General features: G+C 43.8%; 1 protein-coding gene across 4 annotated transcripts in view; it reads left to right on the plus strand.

Annotated features, from left to right (window-relative positions):
• Positions 1-2,781: 2,781 nt before the first annotated feature.
• The window catches only part of PARP8 (poly(ADP-ribose) polymerase family member 8), a gene marked incomplete at both ends in the record, with an annotated part of 200,498 nt that continues 182,446 nt past the window's right edge, over positions 2,782-20,833 (plus strand). The window contains 4 exons of one of the 4 annotated variants that reach the window (XM_080700491.1): positions 2,782-2,840; positions 8,343-8,431; positions 8,519-8,620; positions 9,419-9,473. In XM_080700491.1, coding sequence (XP_080556617.1) covers positions 8,530-8,620; positions 9,419-9,473 — 146 coding nt within the window. Of the gene's footprint in view, positions 2,841-8,334; positions 8,432-8,518; positions 8,621-9,418; positions 9,474-20,833 lie in introns of those variants that run through there. The other 3 variants (XM_080700492.1, XM_080700489.1, XM_080700490.1) reach the window with 3 other exon arrangements.

The following is a 20,833-nucleotide window of genomic DNA, read 5'->3' on the forward strand; positions in this document are numbered from 1 at the left end:
ATCCCCAGTAATGCAAATAAATAAATAAATAAATAATTTAAGAAGGGTGTGGTGCCTGCTTGTAATTCTAGTACTTGGAAGGCTAAGAGAGGAAGATCATAAGTTTGCAGCTAGCCTCAGCAATTTAGTGAGGCTCTCCGAAATTTAATGAGATAAATAAAGACTAAAAATAGGGTTGAGGGTGTAGCTCAGAGGTAGAATGCCCCTGGGTTCCATCCTCAGTACTGCAAAAAAAAAAAAAAAAAATAGAGCTGGGGTTGTAGCCTGGAGGTAGAATGCCCCTGGGTTCAGTATCCAGTACTGCAAAATAAATAAATGTCAAGGGCCATTATAAAATGTGCATTGAGGTTATTATCTTGGACTAGCTCAGTTTTAATACATGGTATTTGGCTGAGTGGGATGCAGATAAATTCCAAGGGACTTGGGGTAATCTCTGAGGTGCAGTCTTTGGCATTTCTCCACCCAATAAGGTCTAATTCCTCCTTCCTTTAAGCTTGTCACATGCCCTCCTCACTGACCTTCTTTACTGTGACCTGTGACAATTGTTAGCTTCAGTATTTAACTTTATGATGCCCTGTCTAAAGTTTCTATAAAAATAAGGCCCTGCCTGACTACAGATGAGCTGGAGAATTGTCATCTATCTCCTCCCCAATCCCTGAATTATTAAATTCTCTTAAGATTATTTTATCAGGCTTGTCTTTATCATGTGAGACAGACTAGTGTCAGGGAGCTGCTTTAGAGAAGCAACCTTTTGTGGTAGGAATCGCAGAACAATTTTCAGGAAGCTGCAGGGAGCAGTGACCTTCTGTGGTAGGGATCACGGAACAATTATTAGGGAGCTTCGCGAAGCAGCAACCCTCCGTGGTGGGACTACGAAAGAAGCAGTATCCACCATAGCCACCAATAAGTAAATAAATATTTGAAGGAAAAGAGTCAGGCATAATGGCACATGCCCGTAATCCCAGTACTTGGGAAGCTGAGACAGGAGGATTGTAGGTTTGAGGCCACCATCAGCAATTTAACAAAGACCTGTTATTTTATTTTAATTATTTTTGTGCGTATGTTTTACTGGGAATGGAACTCAGGGGCCTTCTACCCCCAGACTACATTTCCAGACCTATTTTTTATATTTTATTTGGAAACAGAATCTCACTAAGTAGCTGAGGCTGGTTTTGTGAATCTGCATGACCCTCCTAACTCAGCCTCCCAAGTACTGGGATTACCAGCATGCGCCACCATGCCCAGCCTCAAAGACTTGTTTTATTTTTATTTCTATTTTTTGTATTACTGGGGGTGGAACCCAGGGGCTTTTCTACCTCCAGGCTATCCTCCCAGACCTATTGTATATTTTATTTGGAAACAGGGTCTCAATAAATTGCTGAGAGCCTCATTAAGTAGCTGAGGCTGGCTTCAGACTTGCTCAATCCTCCCATCTCAGCCTCCCAAGCGCTGGGATTACAAGCGTGCGGCATCACACCCAGCCAAAGACCTGTTTTTAAACAAATAAGACAGGGCTTCACGGTAGAACCACCCTGGATTGAATCCCCATTACCGAAAAAGAAAAGGACACAGGGGATGGTGGCATATGCTTTTAATCCCTACTCCAGTGGCTGAGGTAGGTGGAGACTGCAGGTCTCAAGCCAGTCTGGGCAACTCAGCGAGACCCTGTTTCTTTTTTGTTTTCTTTTTGTGGGTCTGAGGATGGAACAGAGGGGCATTTGACCTCCGGGCTATAGCCCCTGCCCTATTTTTGTTGCTGTTGTTGTTGCAGGTCTGGAGATAGAACCCAGAGTCATTTGACCTCTGAGCTATACCCCCTGCCGTATTTTTAAATCTTTATTTTGAAACAGCGTCTCACTAAGCTGTGGAGGGCCTCACTAAAGTAGCTGAGCTTGTCCGTGGACGGCGATCCTCCATTCTCAGCCTCCTGGATGCTGGGATTACAAGCATGTGCCACCATGCTCGGTTTGGGAATATTGTTTAATGAGAAAAATAGGACTAAATTAAAGCAAAGCTTGGAACTAAGGAGAGTTCAGATTTCATGGTAGTAGTTGGGTGGGTGCTAGGAAGGGCCACAAAACTTCCGTACTCTCACATTGTCCCATTTGACGTCAGGTCAGGGAGGATGGAAGGGATGAAACTGGAACAAATTCACCTCAAACCACCTGAAAAACGGTTCTGTTCTGTCTAGTTTGTTCAAGGTTGACTTTGATTTGCTCATACATTGATTGCTATTAAATGAGGATAAATAAAAATACCGTTTCTCCTAAAGTAAAATTTCTAGTGGCTTTATAAAGAATCTCAAGTCTATTCTATTCTATTTATTTATTTATTTTTTTATTTTTTTGCGGTACTGGGAATGAAACCCTAGGGCATTCTACCTCCGCGCTACACCCCCAATCCTATTTTTTTTTTTATTATTTATTTTGAAACAGGGTCTTACTGAGTTGTGGAGGGCCTCATGAGGTTACTGAGGCTGGCTGAGAACCTGTGATCTTTCTGTCTCAGCGTCCCAAGTACTGGGATTACAAGAATGGGTAACTATGCCTGGCTTTTAAAATTTTTTTTGAAACAGGGTCTCACTAAGTTGCTGAGATGGTCCTTAAACTTGTAATCCTCCTGTTTCAGCCTCCCAACTACTGGGATTGATTCTAAAGACCTATCAAGTTTGAGATGTTTGGTTAAGGAAGGATCCATAGAGAATGTCTGACAATTGGTCAAACGCAGACCCCACCCACTCATTCTGCCAAGAACTCAAGGATTCCAAGGAAAACCAGACCTCCTCCTCCTCCTCCTCCTCCTCCTCCTCCTCCTCCTCCTCCTCCTCCTCCTCCTCCTTCTTCTTCTTCTTCTTCTTCTCTCTCTCTCTCTCTCTCTCTCTCTCTCTCATTTACTCTTGGATGTGTACTAACTGCATTCCTAAATAAGCCTTTATGCACGTCTCTGCCTGGCACCGGAAGACATTCATTTTCATCAAGTTAGCCAAGGACCCTGCCCCCCCTCCCCCCAAGGGACAGACGCACCCTTGGCTTCAGTCCCCAGTACCCTGAAATCGAAATTGTCTTCTTTCAGGCCACCTTCCATTTCTTGTAGGTAAAACCTTATTTCCTCACCCTGGTTTACAGGGCCTTGTAGTTGCATCTTGCAGTGGCCCTTGGCCACCTCTGGCTCTTTGACTGCTTTAGGCCCGGGCCAGTCTCCGCCTTGTTTTTAATGGCTGAGCTTGGGCGCTGGGCAGCCTGCATTTGGTAAAAGGTCTTTTTGCATTTTTGCTAATCCTGCGTCCCTTCTTTTCTCAGTTCTCCTGGATCACAGACAGAGAAATATAACTGGCACTAGCAGGGACTATTTGGAGAGGCCATTGGCCCCAGGCCTGGCTCTGAATGCTTGAGAAGGTCTTTCATTGATTTCACCCTTGGCCCAAGGCCATTAGCGGGTCAGTTTCCCTCCAGGTGAGACTTCTGATCATCTTCCTCAAACTCAGTTCAACTGCGCAAACGTTTGGAGAGAGGAAAAAGGTTATAGTTGGCCATGTCCCTCCTTGGTGGAGTCAATTAACTTCACCGTGCCTCGGTTTCCTTTTTTGTGGTACTGAGGATGAAATCCATGGGCATTCTTTTTCTTTCTTTCTTTCTTTTTTTTTTTTTTTCTTGGTGGTACTGGGGTTCCTGGAAGCCCTTCTACCTCCAGGCTACACTCCCAGACCTGTTTTTACATTTTTATTTGGAAACAGTGTCTCCTAAGCCAGCGCGCAGGGCGGCTGGCTTCTAACCTGCGCGATCCTCCTGTCTCTGCCTCCCAAGCGCAGGGATTACAAGCGTGCGCCACCACGCCCGGCAACCCATGGGCATTCTACCTCGTGAGCTACACCCCCAGCCTCTTTTTTATTCTTTATTTTGAAACAGAGTCTCGCTGAGTTACAAAGGGCCTTGTAGCTGAGGTTGTCCCCGAACCATGATCCCCCTGTCTCAGCCTCCGGAATGCTGGGATTGCAAGAGTGCGCCACCACGCTCTGACTTGAGCTTCCTCTTTCTAAAATGCGAAGAATAACAAGTGTTACTATATAGGGTTGTTGTCACTAGTAAGTGAATTAGTATATGTAAAACTTCTATTTTTATATTATTATTTTTATGGTACTGGAAATTGAACCCAAGGGGAATTCTGCCTCTGAACTACCTTCTCCTGCCAGTTATATTTTATCCATTTATTTTATTTTGAAACAATATCACTAAGTTGCTGAAGCTGGCTGCTAACCTGCAATCCTCCTGTCTCTGCCTCTCAAGTACTAGGATTAAAGGTGTAGGCTGCCACACCTGGCATAAATAAAGCTTTTAGAGCAGTCTGTAATACCTAATAAATTCTGGACCTATTTTGAATCACATACTTTATATACTTATATCACACCGTTGAACTTAATGCTGTGTGACCATTACTTTATGCTTCTCCTGTTGGATCTTTTAGCACAGGCAAGGGATTTACATTTTGGCTTGAGGTCTTTTTTTTTCTTTTTCTTTTTTGGTGGTGCTGAGGTTTGAACCTAGGACATTATATCTCTGAACTACACCCCCAGCCCTATTTTATTTTTATTTATTTTATATATATTTATTTTGCAGGTCTGGGGATGGAACCCAGAGGCATTTGACCTCCGACTACACCCCCTGCTCAATTTTTTATTCTTTATTTTGAAACCGGGTCTCACTGAGTTGCAGAGGGCCTCACTAAGTAGCTGAGGTTGTCTGCGAACCGCGATCCTCAGGTCTCAGCCTCTGGAATGCTGGGATTATAAGCGTGCGCCACCACACCTGGCTGATTTTTATTTTTACGCAGGGTCTAAGCTGTGAAGCCGGCCTGGTGCCTGTGAGTCTCACTATTTGCTGAGGCTGTCCTTGAACCTTCGATCCTCCTGTCCCAGGCTCCCAAGTACTGAGATTACAAGTGTGCGCCACCACACCCGGCTTTGAGATCATTTTTCTGAACTGAATTTCCCCCTTAGACTCTGATTCAGCATATACATTATTTTCTTCAATTGTTATATGATACCACTAGTATTCTCCTTCATTCTGACTGTTGATTTTTATTTAACAAACCAGTGAAGCCAATAAAGGGACTATTATATGCTTTATATCTGAATGTATTGTGTGTGTATGTATATGAGCAATAAAGGCAGAGACAGAACATGATCACAAAGATGGAGATTATATATATATATATATAATCTCACACACACACACACTGGGGATTGAACACAGGGGCGCTCTAGCACTGAACTACACTTTCGTCCTTTTTAGTTTTTTTGCTTTTATTTTTTAGTTTTTATTTTAAGACAGGGTCTTGATAAATTGCCCAGTCTGGCCCTCAACACGTGAATCTCCTCAGCCTTTTGAGCTGCTAGGATTACAGGTGTTTGCCAGTGTGCCTGGTTTTAACTTTTTTCTTTATTTGGTATTGGGGATTGAACCCAGGGGCATTCTATCTCCAAGCTATACACACCCAGCCCTTTTTATTTTTCATTTTGAAACAGGGTCTAGTTTGCTGAGGCAAGCCTGGTACCTGCGATCCTGCGGTGTCAGCTTCCCAAGTATTAGGATTGCAGGTGTGCACTGCCATGCCTGGTTTGGTTTGTATTTTTTATATTTATTTATTTATTTATTTATTATTTATTTATTTATTATTTATTTATGGTACTGGGGCTGGAGAAACTGATCTTGAGCAAGCTACCTCCGGGCTACATTCCCAGACCTATTTTATGTTTAGTTTGGAAACAGGGTCTCACTAAGTTGCTGAGAGCCTCGCTAAGTTGCTGAGGCTGGCTTCGAACTCGTTTGATTCTCCTGTCTCAGCCTCCCAAGCGCGGGGATTACAAGCATGCGCCACCAGGCCCGGCACTATACTTTTTAATACATGCACCTTGGAACACAAATAATCTAAACATTTAAATAAGAGTCAGAGATAGGGCAAGGCAAAGAGGGGACCCTGATTATGGACAGAACTTAAAGAATTTTTCAGTCAGAATCTAACTTGGAACGGTGATGTCTTGGTATAGTTTTATGGGTGCAAATAATTTTTTAAAAAATGATACTGAGGATTGAAGTACTTTGCCACTGAGCAGTATCTCTAACCCTTTTTATTTTTCATTTTGCGACAGGATCTTGCTGAGTTGCCCAGGCTGGTCTTGAACTTGCAACCCTCTTGCCTCAGCCTCTGGAGCTGCTGGGATTAGAGAAGTGTACCACCACACCCGATTGAAAAACTCATCTCGAGGCAAGCTCACTAGGTAGAAAGGTTAGTCTGTGTTCTTTATTTTACTCAAGCCTTAAAAAATATTTAACTGTTTCACACCTTAATTGCATGAACAGAGTGAGGTTAGTTAGCTTTGTTTAACAAAAACGGGACAACCTATGAAGATGAAAACAAATTAGATACAGGACAACTCGCAAGAAGGCCTACTTTATGGTGTGAGGAGCTAAGAGGTGATCCAGGCAAGAAATATTTGGTAGCTTTAAAGGTATTTTCAGGGTCCATGTAGCAAATGCTCTCTATGTTGAGAATACAAGCTTCATAGCTAGGCAACCACAGGATCAATTCTTGTGAGCTAATAATTGCCAGCTTTTTGGAGAAGTTAGAGCGCTTTGTGGAAGAAGGACATTTGCAGTGGGGACGTGAAGAAGTAGGTGGTTTTGCTGTCTGAGGGGCCAGCACAGCACAGTCAGGAAGGACTTGAACCTGTCTGGCCTAGTCAGGAAACGCATCAGGAGAGGACTGAGCAGAGGTGGCCTCTTGTGCCTACAGCTTCCTACATCACAGGCTGCGGTGGATCTAGAGAATCCCAAGGTACCTCTTTTATATCTCACAATAAGCACAGCTGTACAACAAATCATTTATATTTTCTTTTCTGCAAAGGAGGAGGAGTTGGGACCTATGATCCGTCTTGCTTTCCATTCCCTGGATTTTGAATATCCACCAGGGAGGCCATTCTTTCTCTCCTAAACATCGCATCGCCAGTGTCAGGCTCAGAGCTGGACTCAGTAAGGGTCTTGGCAGTTTGGTCAGCTCTCTGCAACTCACGTTGGTAAGGAAGTTGATTGCAACTGGGGCACCCCTAAAGTAGACAGGCTGCAGTGAGACCTCCCTCCTGTGGTCCAGGCGCTGCATAGGAACTTGGAATGCAAATCCAGTTGAGATCTGGCCCCTGGGGGGGCCTTCTCGGTGGAGGGGTGGTCCTTGGGCTGAGTGCCTGTGGGGCGGAGGGGTACCTATATTGCAGATGTTAACGGAGGTGGGCATGCCACTGCATCCTGAGGTGTCTTTAGACCCGTGGAAAAGTGGGGATCAGCCGCTCATTAACAAGATAATACGGTTGTGGGAGCTTTCCCTCCACTAACTGCAAAGGGGTGGCTTTTTAAAACAAGCAAAGCAGAGCCACCTTTTAAGGAGACCCCAAAAGGGTGAATTCCAATCGCCTCTGCCAATTTTTTTTTTTAAATGAACAGATCAACGTGGGAGGTAAGAACTGGGGAGTCTTTGGAAGTGGAGGAAACCCCTTAAAAGGGGCTGCGTTTCATCCTGGGCTCCCCAAAGGGGGGGCTGAACTACTTTAACCCGGGAGAAAAATAAAACAAAAACGACTGAGGCGTTCAGAGAACTGGAGAGTGCCTATCTGGAGTAATTTTCAAGGTTCTTTTTTCCATCTGGCCCGACGCGGCAACAAGGAAAGATTTGTTCGCTTTATTTATTTTAATTTTTAAAGATTCCCCCCCCCCCTTTCTCTCCCTCCCAGCCACTCCGGTTTGGGTTTTCCATATGACTCATAATTCCTTTTGAAAGTGGAGTCGAATTCATAAAAGTGGTGGAAAGGGGGGGGGGAGGGCGGGCAGGCTGGGCGCCCCAGGGAGTCTTCACTACCTACACTGTCACTCGGCTCCGGGCGCGAGTGGAGGTCGGGGGTGGGGAATCCAGCCCGCGCCGGGGATGGATGGCGGAGGCCGGGCCGGGTGACCGGGCGGCGGGCGCGGGAAGGGCTGCGGCGGGCGGCGCTGCAGCAGCAGCAGCAGCAGCAGCAGCAGCCGGGCTCGGGCTCGGCCGCCGCCGCCCGCGGGCGCGAGTGTGCGCGGGTGTGGAAGGCCGGCGCGCGGGCCGCGAGGGGCGTGCGCGCGTGAGTGGAGCGGGGCTCGTCCCCCGCCGCCCGGCCGGCCATCGCCCTCCCGCGGCCCCGGCGCCGTTAGCCCGGGCGGGGGAGGGCGAAAGTGAGACTCGGTGTCATCGCCATCCATTGTCAGGAGGGGAGGAAACTGGGATCCAGCGGCGGCGAGCAGCAGCTGGGCGGCCACATCTGGGATGCAAAGCCGACCTCCCCCTCCGCCGCCGCCGCCACCGCCCGCGCCCGGGGTCCCTGCCGAAACCTCCTCGCCTCCAGCCCCTGCCTCGGCCAGAGGTTTCATTTTTAACTGAATATTTACGAAAGCTGGAAGCGTGCGAGGGGGGTGGGGTGGGGTGGAAATAGCGGCTGCTTCTTTTCCAGGGGTTTATTGGATGGGGATGTATTCAAGGCAAGAGAGAATTCAGAAGGATATCGACGTCGTGATCCAGAAGTCCAGAGCCGAGAAAGACTGCCTGTTTGCAGGTGAGTTCTCGCCCGCCCGCAGCCCGGACCCCGGCCGGGTCCTCGCCCGCCGCCGCCCCCTTCCCCGCGGGCTGACCGCGGCGCGTGGCCGGGGCGGGGGCGGCTGCGCGGCCCGAGTCGGGGTGCGCTTGGCACACAGGGGGAGGGGGCCAGCCTCTCCTCCCCCTCCCCCCGTCTAGGGCACCCGCAGCGGGGGCCGCGCTGGGTGGCCGAGGCCGGGCCGGGCGGGTGGGAGGGCTGCCCTGGAGCCGGGCCGACGCCCGGAGCGCGCGAGCGGACCGGGTCCCGGGTCCCCGCCGCGGCCGAGCGCGACCCGCCGGGTTGGCGCAATGGGCTGAGCCCGGCGCCGCGCGCCTCCTGCGCCCGGGGCTGCCTGCGCGGCCCCTCGGCGCCCTCTGTGCCCCTCCGACAGGCGAACTATCGCCTCGGAAAGTGGAAAGGTCCCCGGCTTCCCGAGGCACCCGGCGCCTCAGCCCGGGGGTCCCCTTTCGTCCATTTTGCTTCCCGGAGAGAGCGATCGGGTTTTGCTTTCGCAGCTCGCAGCTTGCAGCTCGCAGCTTGCAGCCCGGCGGGGGCCGCTTCCGCCCGCCCGCCCGGGAAATTCCCGCCGTTGCCATGGCAGCCGGCACTTGTTGCGGGGGGCGGCCTCCCGGGGGGTGCGCAGCATCCCCTCCCGTTGCGCGCGGAGCTCCCGGCCGTGCAGGCCTCCCCCGGGCGCGGGGCAGTGAGGGCTGAAGTCGGGAGTGGGGTTCACGATTCCAGCCCAGAGGCAGCTTTTAACCAGACTCCCCGTTTCAGATTTCAGATACTCAGACTCCACCTTTACTTTCACCTACGTTGGCGGCCCCAAAAGGTATTTATGTGGATAGAGTTGCTTCATTTCCTGTTCACACGCCTGTGTTTCCTTTGTTCTTAGCGTGTTCCCCGTTCGGGTTACGGTATTTTGTTTGCTTGCTTATTTGTTTGGGTGTTCTTTAAGCCACATCCCAAGCCCAATATCCCCAGGTTTTAAATAGCACGGGGGGGGGGATAAAATCTGTGTGAAGTGTACCTTAAAATCACGCTTCAGGCAAGGAGCTGAACTGTGTTAAACTAAAATCCTGCTACGGTAGCAGCTTGCTCTTGAGGCGATCTGGGGTTGATACAGGCAAGAGGGTGCAAAACTGTAATACGGGGTATGAAGGGAAATGCATAAAAAGCCTAAAAGGTCACACAATTCTTTGATCACAAGTGGTGATTTTCTTGGTGAATCAGGGCTGTGTGTTTCCATGTTTTCTGCGGGTTGACATAAACACGCAGTCTGCCAATTCTCCATACAGTTTTCCTTTTTTCAAGGAGTGATATTTTGGTTTTTACATTTAGTTGTAGGAAAGAATTTGGAGAGTTTTATATAGAGCTGGAGTGAATGACTCTTTCTTTGGGAGGTAAGGAAAAATGCACATTTTAATAGTAAATTATCAACACTTTGAAACAAGCTCAAATTGTTTCAAATATACCTACCTTACTGTCTTCATCTGGGAAGTTAGGATTTGCTTCCTTTAGGGACAACAGTGGCCACAAAGGAAAACTGTCTGAGACTGAGCCTAGGGGGACTCCTCAGCCCAAGCCCTGCTGTTAAAACTTGACATTCAATATCATTTGACTGCATTCCAAAATATCTCTTAGCTAATGGAAACATTTATGAACATATAAATTGCAAAAGAAGGTTTCTACTGTAAATACTTTTTAAAAGCTTGGTATTAATTTGAACATTTGAATTTCAACTAGATGTACTAGTTGAAAATTAAGAATTGACTCACCCACTTCAATCTGTACTTTTTAGAAAAAATAAAATTTCCTTGTTTCTTAATTTACAAGAGGACCATCATTTTGTTATTGATGGACAAATTTAAGCTAGAGGTAATTTGATTAACCTCACTCCTATATTTAATATCCAAAGGACCTTAATAAGACTAATATCCTCTTAAATTATTCTGACAGTTAAAATATGCTCTGTGGTCCATTGAAAATACTCACACGCAATCGGGTGGATATCTACCGAGTTGTCTATTGTGGCAGTGGTTGCTGTCTTAGTGGGATGTGTGGATAGGAATGCCGTGAGTGGGCTTTTCAGCCAACCACTTTTCTGATTTGTACAAAGACACTTCAGTTCTATGGGTCTCAGTTTACTTTTCTGTACAATGAGGTGTAAACCAAACACGCGATATCTCTAGCATCTATTTATTGGATACTGCAGTTAAGGTGCTTTATTAGCAAGTTACTGAAGCAGTTCACTGAGGTGGAGTTGGAGAAGGTGGCAGTGCCTCCAGGAGAGAGGCCAGGGTGCTGGGATGAATCATTAACTAATCAGATAACATCAGTTTTCACTGTAGGAACAAGTGCCTTAGTTGCTCTTAAAGTCAGAAATGCTTCCTTTTCCATGTAATCCTATTAAGGGCTGGTGTTTTGCTTTTGTTCCTGATTTTATTATCTGGGACTTGTATATCTAATATGAGACAGGCTGTGAAAGGAGGAAAACAGCTGGTAAAACTGATTGCATTGTCTTCTCAAAAGATTATTCTAGATGCAACATAAAAAGGCATTTTAATTTATTTATATATTATTATTATTTATTTATGCTGGGGATTCACTCAGGGCATTCTATCTTTGAGCCCACCCTGATTGCAGAGTCTCACTAAGTTGCTGAGGCTGGCCTCAAACCTATTCCCTTCCTGTTTTAGCCTCTCAAGTACTGGCATTACAGGCACCTGGCAGTGTCTTAGTACAGTAAGGTAGACAGTCTATTTACTTTTTTGTAACTGAGGGTAGAGAACAGGTTTTGTCTTTTTTTTTCTCCAGAAAATAAAAAATATATTGTTTTCATCACCTACCTCAGAAATCAATGTTTAACCGGGTATGGGCATTTACACCTGTAATTCTATCTACTTCTCCAAGGCAGGAGGATTGAAAATTCCTGGTCAACCTGGGCAATTTAGTGAGAATTTTTATCTCAAGATAAAAAATTTAAACCTGGGTGTGGTGGTATACACTTGTAATCCTAGTACATGGGAAGGAGAGACAGAATGAGGAATGATTGCAGGTTCATGGTCAGCCTCCACAACTTAGTGAGACTTTGTTTAAAATTAAAAAAAAATAGCGCTCAGGGTATAGCCCTATTTAGGACTAGAGTTAGAATGTTTGTGGGTTCCATCCCCAGTGTAACAACAACAAGAAAAAAAATTAAGAGGGCTCTAGTGTAGGTCAGTGGCAGTGCCCCAGGGTTCAATCTCCTGTTCCACATTAGCAAAAGAAACCGATATAATATTTATTATCTACATCCCGTCCTGACATTTCAATCAGGAATTTAAAATTAAAATAACCCTCTATGTCGATTTAATGTGCTTACCAGCTTATAATATTTATTTAGATTAATAGTATCCTTTCGGGTAAATTACATTTACTTTACCACTGAGGGAAGTAGGAGTCTTATGGAGAGATGGTACATGATTATTTTGAATTGTATTAAACTATCATTTCATCTAAACCATTGAGAACATATTTCAAAAATAATTTTCAATTCAATCTATAGATACATGTTTTTCTTTTTTTTTTTTGCGGTATTGAGGATTGAACCCAGGGACATTCTCCTTCTGAGCTACATCCCTAGCTCTATTTTAATTTTATACTTTGAAACAGGTCTTATTAGGTTGATGAGAGTCTCACTACTTGCTGCAACTGTCCTTGAACCTTTGGTGCTCCTGTCTCATCTAAGTACTGAGATTAGAGGTGTGAGCCCCCATGCCCATCTGTTAGTTGGCCTTCTTGGAGTTCTCAGGCAAGGTGCACATTAGCATCTACTGTTTTGCCTTGGTGGACTTTAGCTGTGGAAGGATGGGGAGGAAATGGTCAGCTCACAGACTGAGTTCACCTAATTTTTTCTAATGGGAAGGTTCAGGGAATTACCATTAGGTGTGTGTGTGTGTGTGTGTGTGTGTGTGTGTGTGTGTGTTACTAGGAATTGAAACCAGGGTCCTCCAAGCTACACACCAGCCCCCCTTGTTTTTGCAGTAGTGGCGATGAAACCCAGGGGCATTCTACCTCCGAGCGACACCCCTAGCCCTCTTTTTTATTCTTTATTTTGAAACAGGGTCTCACTGAGTTGCAGAGGGCCTAAGTAGCTGAGGCTGGTCCCCAACCTGCAGTCCTTCTGTCTCAACCTCCCAGGTGCTGGGATTACCAGCCTGTGCCACCACGCCCGGCTCCCTTTTTTGTTTTGAAACAGGATCTTGCTAGGTTACTGAGAGTATCACTAATTGACTGAACCTGTGATCTTCCTGTGTCAGCTTCCCAAATCCTGAAATTACAGGCATGTGCCACCACACCCAGCTAGCCTAACTTTTGGATTTGCAAACTGAGGCTCAGAGAGTTTTAACATGCATGGCCAAATTCACGCCAATGATGGAGCTATACTGTACGCCTTGGCCTGTTTCTCTCCTGAGATCTGTGATCCTAAAATAAAATTATGTATATTTGAAAGTGGTGATTTATTTATTTATTTATTACTTTCTTTTGCAGTACTAGAGATGGAACCCAGGGGTATTCTACCTCCGAGCTACACCCCCAGCTTTATTTTTTATTCTTTATTTTGAAACAGGCTCTCACTGAGTTGCAAAGGGCCTCACTAAGTAGCTGAACCCCAATCGTCCTGTCTCAGCCTCCCAAATGCTGGGATTACAAGCATGTGCCACCACGCTCGGCGAAAGTGGTACTTTTACTGTCTTTTGCTTGAGAAATACCTAATGCAAAGGTGAAAAGTGTTATTAATTGGTTTGCTAATAGCATCTACCTACGCTTGAGCTTTGTTATATGTATGGTAAGATTAATTCATTCTAGCAGTGGGCTTGGTTATACCCGTGGTTCCCAGACTCTTTGGAATAACTCTAGCCACCAGTGGTGTGGTGTTGCCTCCCAGGGGGTACGCCAAGGACAGCCCTCAGCTTACACAATTTGGAAGTCGCTTTTTCCCTGTACTGTCCTGCTTGTTATTTCCTGTCTCTCCCTGTTAGCTTAAAACTCCTTAAAAGCCTGAAGATTCTGGGATTCTGTTATTTCATCCGCTTGTAGTCAGACTTGGACTTGGTGGTCGAAGAAACAGAAGGGATAATAGGCGGTGACAGGACTGGGGGCAGGATTGCAGGCAGGCTGAGTCCTCGGCATGCCCTGGGATGCCAAAGTCAAGGCAGAGCCCCATAGGCCTCACTACTGACTATTCTCTTTCTCTGGGGTGAGCTTTTGGCCAGGACCATTGTGAAAGCAGCATGGGAGTTTTATTTGTTTACTACAAAAAAAATTTGTTGTCTAAGATTTTAATTAGAAAAAGAAATAACACCAATAAGAAGAATTTTTTTTTTTGCAGTACTAGAAATGGAACCCAGGCAGGGGCATTCTAGCTCCAAGCAGCCCTATTTTTATTCTTTATTTTTTGAAACAGGGTCTCACTGAGTTGCGGAGGGCCTCATTAAGTAACTGAGGCTGGCCAAGAACCTATGATCCTCCTTTCTCAGCCTCCCAAGTACTGCAAGTGTGCACTGCCACGCCTGGCTAGAAAAGTTTTAAAATACATAATTCCTCTGACTTTTATTAACATATTAGGGCTTTATTAACATATTGAAGACTTTTATTAACATGTTGGGAATTTTTTTAGCCCTTTATCTGGTTATATTACTTGTAGTGGAATTTCATGTAATCCATAGAAGAAAAATTTGTTTTGGCAATACGGGGGTTTGAATCTAAGTCATTCTATCTCTGAGTTACGTCCTCAGCCCTATATTTATTCTTATTTTGAAACAGGATCTCACTAAATGCTGAGAATGGCCTTGAACCTGCGATATTCCTATCTCAGCCTCTCAAGTACTGGGATAACAGGTGTGTGACACCACACCTGGCCCTAATCCATGGAATTCTTATGATTTATAGGCACACACAATAATCACATCCCCAAACTGTATTCAACTCTATTGCGACCTCACTTTTTTTTAAATCAAAGAACATCTTTACTTTAGAAAAGATATGAGAATAAAGAAATGTTTACGAAATCGAGAGTACTCAATTAAGGAATGTGACTTTGTCATACAAATTTTAATATTTTATTTTAGAATCTGTTACAGCATCTGAAATGTAATATCTGGCAGACTGTTTGGAGCTGTCTGTTTGTGTACACCCGCTGTTGTCTGAACAGACATTCTTCCATGTGATCATGGGTAGATTGGCTTCTTTTGAAATCGTGTCCTCCTGTCTGTCCAGGTTGATGTTTTGGAGTATCAGGTGTGACACTAACTGCATTTCGAATTCCACAACAGCACTTGATGCCTCCTGTTTTTCCTGGGATCTTGCATGTTCTTTCTAGAACCCTCCCGTCTACACCCTGTCCTCAGTTATCTTTCCCATCTCATACCTAGCAATGAGTCATTGTTGAGATATCTGCAACACCAGATTTTCCCCCACTGTCCTCCCATGGATGATTCTACTAGATGTTTATAACACGTGTTGTCACACGAGATGTTTGTACAAAAAGGTTATACCTGATAAGCCCATAGTAAATTGAAATGATGGGAGCTTGAAAATGCATTAAATACACCCAGGCTACGGAACGTCACAGTTTAGCAACACAGTACGCTGCGAAGTATGGCTTGTTTCCTTTTGTGATGGAGTGACCGCTTGGGAGCTTTGAGGCTTTGCTAGAGACCCTCAGGGAGCCTATCACTAGCCCAGGAAAAGATCAAGATTCAAAAGATGAAGTATGGGCTTGCCGAGTGCAGATTGCTTTTGTATCGCCACACACTGGAAACAATTGAAGTGGAAACCATGTCAGTCAAGAAAAGACTGTACTGTAATTGTTTACATCAGTTTGACCGTGGCCCTTTTAGAGATGGGATCTCTGTCCTGTTTGTCATGGTTTGTGTAGACCCTAGCACACTGTTTAGTACAGTATTTCTTAAAAGGAGATGATGTTGAATGAATTATGAAATGAATGCTAAAATATCTGGGAAGTAAGAAGGAATTTTCTAACCCAAATGACCAAGTATGGAGCCACTCTAGCCCTTTAAAAAGCCCCTAATTTAGTTGTCACTCACAGTGGAATTTTATGTATAATCCACAATGACGCACATGCTGTTCACATGCTTTCGGGGAAGCTAGGCCAGGTGGTTCATGCCCGGGATCCCAGTACCTGGAAGGCTGAGATAGGAGGTTCTCGGGTTTGAGGCCAGCCTCAGCATCTTAGCAAGGCCCATAGCAACTTAGTGAGACCCTGTTTCCAAAAAGAGCTGGGGGGGTTATATGTTGGAGGTAGAATGTCCCTGGGGTTCAGCTGGCATACCCCCCAAAAAAGTTTTTCTATTTCACAGATTCCAGTAATTCTAATGGTCTTTATTGAGCACAGTGTGCTGTGCTCTCTGTCTCTACCTCAGCTCACCCCTGGGTTTGCAACCAAGACAAACGGGCATTTTGTCAGCAAATTTACATTTTATAGCTACAGAAACTGAAGCTGGGGTAGCTTAGAGTTAGCAACAGACAGAGTAGGGATTTATTTCGGTATAAGTCAATGTTTATGTAGGGTTTAAGGGGCATCGGTTGAACTGGCATGACTGGAATAGCTGGGAATGTTTGGAGATGGGGAGGGGTTGGCAGTGGATGTCTGCCAGGGCAGAACTGAAAATCTACTGGTTGGCAAGGGAGGCGCCTGAGCCCAGTGCTAAGCATTATAGCTAGAAAATTATGTACGCTGGCTGCTGGCTGTGGAATCCTTATGCAAATATTTGGCTAATCTATTTAAATTCCCCATCATTACTCTCTGCAGCATTTAAAAAAAAACATTTAAGTGAAATTTCATCAATCCTAAAAATATTTTGTAATTCTCTGCCCAGATTTTCTTTTGCGTAGATTATGTCTTAGTAGATAAATCTTGCTTTAAGATAACTGCACTGACTTAGTCAATTTATTTTAGTTAAGCTATTGACATGTAGTTCTTCTTTTTCTTTCTCTAAGTTTTTCAAATCCCATCTTTCATGTACCTCAGGAAAGACTAGGAAGAGATATGTTTTTATTAATAACACTTATTATCCTAATTTTATTTTTCTCACACACGTTAGGTTTATTCTTCCAGTTATCTCACTGAATGCTAGACCCAGCCACCTGAATGTTCAGCACATCAAGGAAAACCCTCATTTTCTCATTCATTGGTTCAGTGATAGTGGAGAATGAACCCAGGGGCATTCTACGTCCAATCTACACTCCAAGCCATATGTATGTGTATGTGTATGTATATGTATATGTATATGTATATGTATATTTATTTATTGAAACAGGGTCTTGCTAAGTTGTTGAAGGGCTGGCCTGGAACCTGTGATCCTCCATTCTCAGCCTCCCAAGTACTATGATTACAGGCATGCGCCACTGTACCTGGCAACCTGGTGTCTTTTAAAATTCTTTATTATCAGCTTCTGACCCACTTAGTTAATTGATACCTGAAGTTTTTTTTTTTTTTTTTTTTTTTTGGAGCTGGGGATTGAGCCCATTAGCCTTCTACCTTAGGGCTATATTTCAAGCCCTTTTTATTTTATTTGAGGGTCTATGTAAGTTACCTACTTTGGCCTCCAACTTATCCTGCCTAAGCCTTCTGAGTCCCTTGGATTATGGTAGATACTGGAACTTTTATTTCTTGTGGAACTGGGTATTGAACCCAACAGAGTTTCACCCTTAGTAACACCCTCTTTTTCTTTTATTTTCTTTCTTTCTTTCTTTCTTTCTTTTTTTTTTTTTTTGAAACAGGGTCTTGCTAAGATGCTGAGGCTGGCCTCAAACCTTCAATCCTATCTCAGCCTCCAAAGTATAGAGATACCTGAACTCTTTCAGCATGAATCAATTAATGTGCACCTGTTTGGAAGTTTTCATATGTGGTCATAGTTTTCTCCATATTAACCTTAAATTCCTGTTCTTGGTTTACAAAGAATCACCTTTCATATGAATGTACACGTTTCTCAGGCTTCCAGATATCAATATGCTTCTGGATGCTTATTGACCTCCTCTCTCTGCCCAACATCAGCTTGATTAATTTAGCATACAGCTGTCAGAATTTTACTGATAACTTCTGTATTGTGTAAGATGGTTGTTTTGGATATCAAAATCATGGTTCTTAAACTGGGTGTGGTGGTGCACGCTTGGAATCCCAGTACTTGGGGGGCTCAAAGAGGAGGATTGCAGGTTTTTGGCCAGCTTCAGCCACTTAGTAAGACCCTGTTTCAAAATAAAGATAAAAAAATAGGGATCGGGGTTGTAGCTCAGAGGTAGAATGCCCCTGGGTTCCATCCCCAGTACTGGAAAAAAAATTATGGTTCCATGATTCTTATTATCAAAGACCAGTTCATTTTATCTCTTCTTTGCCCACAAGTGACATCTCTGCTCCTTAGAATGTATGATGTATCTGTGTGTAAGAGGAAGAGTGAGAACACGGGTAGAACCGAGCGAGGAGAGGGAGTGCAACCTGAGGACAGATGGGATGAGAAGGTAAATCGATCATCCTATCCATTACGGATGAACTAAAACAGTAACAATAAAAGTCTCCAGTGTCATTATTTGCATATCATTGGTAGCCAGTTTGTGGCTAATTAAATGGAGGCCAACCAACAGTTCAATGTTAAATTTAAAGGGAAACATCTACTGAAGCCCGTGTACAGTCGGGTCAGTGTTGCCTGTACAGGAATTAGCAGAAGGTCCTCCGCTAGCTGACTTTACTCCAGGTTTATTTCTGAGCAGTTTTGAAATGTAGATCAAGAAGATGACTTTGTCAACCAGCGGTGAAGTGCTGGAGTTCTTGTTTAACTCATCATTGTTTTATTGTTTAAAAATCAAGTACAGGTTGTTATGATCCACAGATCACTTATAAAATATTTACTGTATTTGAAATAAAGAACTGAGGCAGAGAATAAGAGAACCACATGTTAGCCTTTCACTCCTGTGAAGAAAAAAAAATACATAAAAAGTGGAAAACCCTTCTCCTCCCCACAGATAAAAGTAAGCATATAGCCTCATAAGAGTCATAAGTAATAATATATATATATATATATATATTTTTTTTTTTTGCGGGATTGAACCCAGGGGACATTCGAACTCTGAGCTACACCCCCTGCCCTATTTTTTATTCTTTATTCTTTTATTTATTATTATTATTATTATTATTATTATTATTATTATTTTGGTGGTACTGGGGTTCCTGGAAACCCTTCTACCTCCAGGCTACACTCCCAGACCTATTTTTATATTTTTGTTATTTGGAAACAGGGTCTCTTAAGCCAGCGAGGCTGGCCTTGAACAAGCAGGATCCTCCTGTCTCCGCCTCCCAAGCGTGCCCCACCACGCCCAGCCCAGCTTTAGTTTTTATTCTTTATTTTGAAACAGCTTCTCACTAAATTGCGGAAGCCCTCACTATGTAGCTGAGACTGTATGTGAACCGCAATCCTCCTGTCTCAGCCTCCCGAATACTGGGATTACAAGTGTGTGCCACCACGTCCAACTTATATATATATATATATATATATATATATATATATATATATATATATATATAAATATATATATAAATATATATATAAAATATATATATAAATATATATATATATTTTTTTTTAATATTGGAAATTGAATTCAGAGGCATTCTGCCTCTGAGCTACATCCCTAGCCCTATTTTATTTTAATTTTTTCTAATTTTTTATTCTTTATTTTTGAAACAGGGTCTCACTGAGTTGCAAGAGGCCTTACTAAGTAGCTGAGGCTGACCTGGAACCTCGATCCTCCCGTCTCCACCTCTTATTTTGAAACACGTCTCTCTAGGTTGATGAGAGCTTCACTATTGCTGGTGCTGTCTTTGAAACTGGGATCCTTCTGTCTCAGCCTCCCAAGTACTGGGATCATAGTTGTGCACCACTACAAATGGTTTATAAGTAAAAATTAAAAAAATAATAACCATAGAGCTGGGTGTGGTAGGGCACACCTGTTGTCCTAGTACTTGGGAGGCAGAAACAGGATTGTAGGTTCAAGGCCAGTCTCAGCAATTTAGCAAGACCCTCAGCAACCTAATGACATTTTGTAATATACTTTTATTGGTGGTTTATAGTCTCACATCATAATGTAAATCATAGTGGTAGTGACGTACATGCACACAGCACTTAAGGGAGACCTTGTTTCAAAATAAAGAAGGATTGAAAGTGTATCTTTTAAATAGAATGCCTCTGGATTCAATCAGTAGTACAAAAAAAAAAAAAAGGCCACAGAAATAAAAATTTTACTTACAGACTGGAATTCTAGTTCCTACCCGAGTGACTTGAATATAGTAAATATTTTCTAATACCTATTATAAACAACAGAGTGATATTATTTCTTATATTATATGATAGCATTTCCTGAACTGTTTAATCAGATGTTAGGGTTGTGACTAAATATGTCAGGGAAATGCTTAAACAGTAGTAAACAGTTTTAGTGGTTGGTGTTTTAGAGCCTTTTATGTTAATATTATCTATATTTAATATATCGATGTGCATTTTCTGCATCTGAGAAGTGAATCAAGTATTCATGGGTGTTTTTAGACTTATTCGATTACAGATCTGGAACATCTCAAGAGAGTTGTGTGGAAATCGTTTTGGCAAACTCTGAGTCTTATTCATTAAGAATAATTTTTGGGTAAATAACGGTGTACTGGAAGTGGACCTTACTGATTCTTATTGAGCCCGGAAGAATTTATTTTAGCCTTTTTGTAGAAGTTGCTTGATGACAAGGGGCGCTTTGGTGAAGAGGCGTTTGGCGCTTTGTACAGCTGACTGTTCTGCGTGAAGGTTTTTTTCTCTACTTCTCTCTCCCCTTCGTGGTTCTGAATCCATTTAAGACAAGGGCTCTCAACTGTTCTTACTCATCAGAACCCCGAAGTTAGCAGAGCCCTCTCTGCGACCTGATTAGAAGTCAGCCCATGAGGAACAATGGAGGTAGATAATGATTCCGCGTGGCAGAAGTACTCATTATGTCGTCTTTAAGTCCTGTCACTTGGGCTGCCATAGAGTTTCTTAGCCTTCTGCAATGGAATTCTGTCTTGGAGAAGTTCATGGTAGGGGAAATTGGGAATTTGTCTAAATATTATAGGTCTTTGATAAAGTATAATAAAGTCAGTGAGAGGATCTTTTAGTTAAA

This window comes from Muscardinus avellanarius (genome assembly GCF_963383645.1).
Source record: "Muscardinus avellanarius genome assembly, chromosome: 1".
NCBI lineage: Eukaryota > Metazoa > Chordata > Mammalia > Rodentia > Gliridae > Muscardinus > Muscardinus avellanarius.